This window comes from Rhagoletis zephyria, unplaced genomic scaffold (assembly GCF_001687245.7).
Source record: "Rhagoletis zephyria isolate East Lansing unplaced genomic scaffold, Rhagoletis_zephyria_1.1 Rzeph_scaffold_05472, whole genome shotgun sequence".
NCBI classification, from domain to species: domain Eukaryota; kingdom Metazoa; phylum Arthropoda; class Insecta; order Diptera; family Tephritidae; genus Rhagoletis; species Rhagoletis zephyria.
Genome location: NW_016162555.1, coordinates 37,159 through 42,286, shown reverse-complemented (window position 1 = coordinate 42,286; position 5,128 = coordinate 37,159). Strand labels below are relative to the sequence as shown.

Below are 5,128 nucleotides of genomic sequence, written 5' to 3'. Positions count from 1 at the left end.
CATAATAAATCGCGGATTTACGGAATTATTTAATTTTAAATGGTAAATTTTGGGTGTTGGCCACATAAAGCGGCTCATCTGGATGAAATGAAAAGGCTGTTAGAGGTAATGCAGCAACGTGCTACCGATGTTGAACATCAGTTCAAAGAAAAGTCAAATGAGTTGGAAATGGCCCAGCTTATCATACGCCAGTTGTCGGATAAGGCCAATGTAAACCAAGGCGGCAATCGTATAGAGACCTTGACGCAGACGCAATTTATGTACGAGCAACAGATTAGAGACTTACAAGTAAGTTAGAAGTAGAAGTGCATTTGAAGATGTTTACATTATTATGTTTACGCATTTCTTACAGGCTATGGTGCAACAATTGACGTATGCCAAAGAAAGGAATTTATGATGGTCACAAATATATTGGCAAAAACATAGCAAGTGCATATGCCAAGTTGGAAAAATTGACAATGCGTGAGGAAAAAATAGGTGTTCTTAATTATAAATATTACTTTACCTTTTCTTTTGCAGTGGCCAAAAAGAAGAGTATTTTTGATGATCGACCGCAAGAGATTCAGGAATTGACTTACATCATGGTGTATGCGTTACAATCTGAATTAGCCAACATGGGCACCGACTTCAAACAGATACTAGAAGTGCGTATAGAAAATCTCAAACAACAAAAAGCGCGTCGGGATCAATTCGGGCAGTCACCAATTGCTGCTTATTTTCTGGATCGTGGGAATTAATCACATAGTTAATATATTAAAAAAAAAACGAATTCGTGTACATATACTTAGATATGAAATCACAAAAGAACTGAGGTGGCACTTCGATTTGATGTCAGCCGGTGAAAAATACCAGTGGGGTGCCATGAAACAAAATGATACTCAAGCGGAGCCAATAAAACCGATAGAATACCCTTCGAAGTTTCCGAGGCGTTAAGTGCCCCAAACAAAGACTGCGATGTTGACATTGTGGAAGAAGCAGCTTCTGTACAAATATGGGGACAATAGCAACGCATCTCGTTTACTTGATTGAGAAAACTTCACTCGGTTTCCTCAGGAGCGTGCAGCGTATATAAACAGGGTTCATTTCTTTGAATTTATCGGAAATCGTACACTGAAAAAACAGGCAGGAGCGCTTGCTGAATCATGGTGATTTTCCGGAAAATGTTAAGCGACTTGGTTTCAAGCTCTACATTTTTTCTTCGTTGACGCCACCTAAATACACGACTCAAGGTGCAGAAAGCGAAGGAGAACTTGTGCTATAGTCAAATAAAGCGGCTTTCCTATATGGTAAAAAAATGTAGTTATGTTATGGTTATAAAATATCCTTTTATTGTGGTATTGGACATACAAATTTTGGAACCCTAAGGATATTTACTTTTGATTATGGACACTGTAAGAAAAATTAATAGAATTAATAATACATAAGTATTTTGAAATAATATCAAGTTTGGTTGACTAAATACCTAAGATTTTTGCACACGCTTATGGCCCATGCTTGTTTTGAACCCTTGTATTGACATTTAAATAATAAAAAAAATTCCTTATGTGGACATTAATTTTTTACCAAAACATACTCAAAGGTTATCTTACTCACGAACTAGGGAACTCCGTTTTGCCATTCCCTACGGCCTTAAAGAACAACATAAATAGCTGGCCATCATGACGCATTGTACACTTCGACAGTCACGTCTACAGTCGGGCCTACGTAACCGGAACGACCCAGATTTATATCTTGCCAAGGACTGTCACTTCAGCAACACTCCCCAAAAATCCTTTGGGGAACTTGTATGCTGCTACAACAACAGTCACAGCATATAAGCCGTAGTGGTAAACAGTCGATAATTACAATTATAGTGTAGGAAAGAAATAATAGGGCAATTTATTATACATTTAGACATTGATTCTATTGCCTGCTATATACCGTACCCAATAGTGTTGGCTGTTGCTTCAGTCTCTACATTGTGCTGTGTCCAGAGAATCTTCATAAACTCTGTCACGTAAAATGATCTCGTCCTTGAACATCTTTTTGTATAACAATGATAGTTGGGCTTATGAAACCATATAAAAATTCAACACCACGAACATTCAACTCTTCCATGCTTAAAAAATCATTATATACTATTCTACTCGACCCCGTTTTAAAGGAATCAGGGACATGCCGTCGCCTTCAGTTCGTTTTCCACTTTATCCAAAGAGATTATGGTGGTCCAAAACATTGCCACACGCTTTTGATATTATACTGATTGCCCTAATTTTTTTTTGGAACTCAGAAGCAGCCTTTTTTTCGCTTACGGATTGGACACATTGGTGCATAAGAGCATCACAATTTTTGCTACACTTTAACAAATTGTGAAAACCTTAGAATAAATTTTATAGCTAAAAATAGTGTCAGACACACAACATTGCAAGTTGATAAAAGCGTTGTAAAATAAAATTAAGCATTTCCCAACTGTTGCTGAACAACGTCAAAACTACAAAATAATGAAAAGGTATTAGTCAGTAATCTAGTAGAGGTTGTATGGCGTTGAAATGTACTTTTAAATGTTTTTAAATTCTCTGTTGAATACCCACATTTCTTGCTTGGCGTGCAAATTTGCTTGCTTTTATAATTGTCATACAAAAAAAATAGCTAAGTTTGTTTACTGGATATACTGAGCGCCGAATGTAGCATACCTGTTTAAGGTGTTCCAGCAACAAAAAATACACGCAAATATGTATTGCATTCGCCCTACTACTGCTACCGGGGAACTTGTTATGAGTTCTGTGCAGTGAGAGTTTAAGAGAGCACCTTTGAATCTCTTATAATTAGTGTGGTGAATAACTTTTAGAAGAGATAAGCATTAATGGAACTGGTTTTAGAGCAACTGCATTCTTGAATAAACAGAAAATATTGTGGGCTTTCTCGCATGTTCTTCAAAAGCATATTAATTTAAAAGCTCTAAATATTTTTGTTATTCGTTGCAAAAAACCACATTAATGTGTGCATTCTTCGTACACTCCTTAACGTGTGCTTAAAAAACGTTTTATGTCTGCTCTGACAAATTACTCATTTTGACTAATGGTGTTTTCGTTTCTACCTTTTTTTGCCCCTTTCTCCTTTCGTATTTAAACCTAAAATAAAGGCAAACTGTGTGAAAATTTTGTATTCGTTTCTTAAAATGTCACACTCTTGTAAGCCAAAAAGGCACATTCTCTGCTCTTTGAAGCTTTGTTGCCCTGAAAATGAGATGTTTGCTTAAAACGATAATATTCCGGCAGAAACGAAATCATCATTAATACACTTTTGAAGAAGATGCTCACTATGTACATAAGACTGTGACAATAAAAAGAAAATGAGAGGTTTGTTTTCGGTTCCATGTGAAAATACCATTGTGTGTCACAAAAAACTAATTAATTACTAACTAATTAAAAAAATTCCAATTTTGAATAAAAAAATATGTCTGCCTTTTTTTAATAAACAATTTAATGCAACAAAAAAAAGAATCTCCTAGCTCATTCAATTTTAGTATAACAAGTGCAACTTTGAAGTAGCTAGGACAATTTTTTTTGAAGGTTTCGTTAATTTTTTCCATATAAAAAAATTTCGAACACACTTTGTATGGAAGAAAGTGACTGCCACCGTCCAGAAAAAATAATTCCCAAAAGTACTACAATTTAATGGGCTTCACGGTAGTTTTTTGTTACATTTAATGGTTTATTAAAAAAAGTAGTGATATTGATAAAGTTGGTTGAAGTTGAAATGCCCCCCATTTCGTTGTTGGCAGCTTTTCACATCGAAGCTGTAAATGACTTTGTTTACTCACATATGCACCAGTATATACATACATTACTTCTACTAATGTTAACTATCGAAGAAAAAAATCAGGGAATTAAAAGCCTGGGAAAATCCGAAAAAATAGTTATTGGGACTTTGGGTTAAAATTGCACCCAATTGTATTAAACCCATATATAGTATATACATACATACATATCTTCGTTTAAAGTACAAAGCCGCGCATGTAAGGCCACCAAGGTTTTACAGGAGAGATTAAAAATACATATATGCTACTCCTGATCAGCGGTATTGCTGCTAAACTGTTATTTTTCAGTACCAACTCTAATATCGATATCTTGGTATGAATAGATAAGGCTTTATGCCTGGAGCATCCTATGAGCAAATCAAATTTTTGGTACAAACGTCAGTTACGCGGTTTTGCAAAACCACGATACGAGGCTTTGCACTTTAAACGACGATATATATGCATGTATATCTCCGATGATCCAATTGAATGCCTGACCTACCGATTCCTGTGGAATCGGAAGAACGTACTAAATATTCATTTACCATCCGTTGGAGTCGTTGAGCAAGTCCATTCACAATAAAATGTGCTTTAGGTAGATCTGCTGAGTTATTTACATAAAAAAAATAGTTGATGAATTTATTAATGAAGAAGCGCTTTTTCTTTTTTTTAACAAATAAATAAAAGAGGAAATCAAAATTGATTCATTTTGAATTGAGCTATAGTGAGGAGGAATATGGAAATTTGAGTCCTCAGTGACGAATTTTTCCGAAGTCTATCTTGAAGTGCACTACCCAAAAAAAGGGAGTTTTTAAAAAAGGTACATAAAGCTTGATAAACCGGCTATCTGATCCATATGCCGCACAGTGGTCAGAGAAACCATGCTTTACGCGAAATATTAGAAGGGCTGTTACGATTATAATAAAACTGCGATACCGTAGTATTGTTTTATTGCTAAATCCGAAAATGCCATAAAGTTTATAGCTTGACGGTTGAGAGCTGTCAAATCAACTGCCAATTTCTCTAAAATTAAGAAAATAAGACAATCTTTTTTAAAATGCCACTGAATAGGTTTTTAGACATGCTAATCACAAATTGCGTGTCAAATTAAAACTTTAACAGTTTATGACTGTCGAAGGCGCTGTCAATTTCTCTAGAAATAAGGAAAATTTCCCAAGAATTAAACGTTGTTATGTTTTAAGGCTCACTGATTTCGAGTTATGTATCACATTCAAACTTTTTCGGTTGACAACTGTCACAGCAACTGTCATTTTCAGTTGAGTAACACAAAATGTTTGTTTAGCAAAATTTTATTTATGAAATATGAGAAAACATATCTAAAATTAATTT

The 5,128-nt window shown here is 35.0% G+C and overlaps 1 protein-coding gene across 1 annotated transcript; it reads left to right on the top strand.

The window, feature by feature from the left end:
- The first annotated feature begins 24 nt into the window (after positions 1–24).
- On the top strand, positions 25–1,481 carry LOC108372129 (syntaxin-5-like). The gene is made up of 4 exons (XM_017627780.1): positions 25–288; positions 353–462; positions 520–726; positions 789–1,481. The coding sequence occupies exons 2-4, from the start codon at positions 375–377 to the stop codon at positions 809–811; spliced, it is 318 nt and encodes a 105-aa protein (XP_017483269.1). The 5' UTR covers positions 25–288; positions 353–374; the 3' UTR covers positions 812–1,481.
- The last annotated feature ends 3,647 nt before the right edge of the window (positions 1,482–5,128 follow it).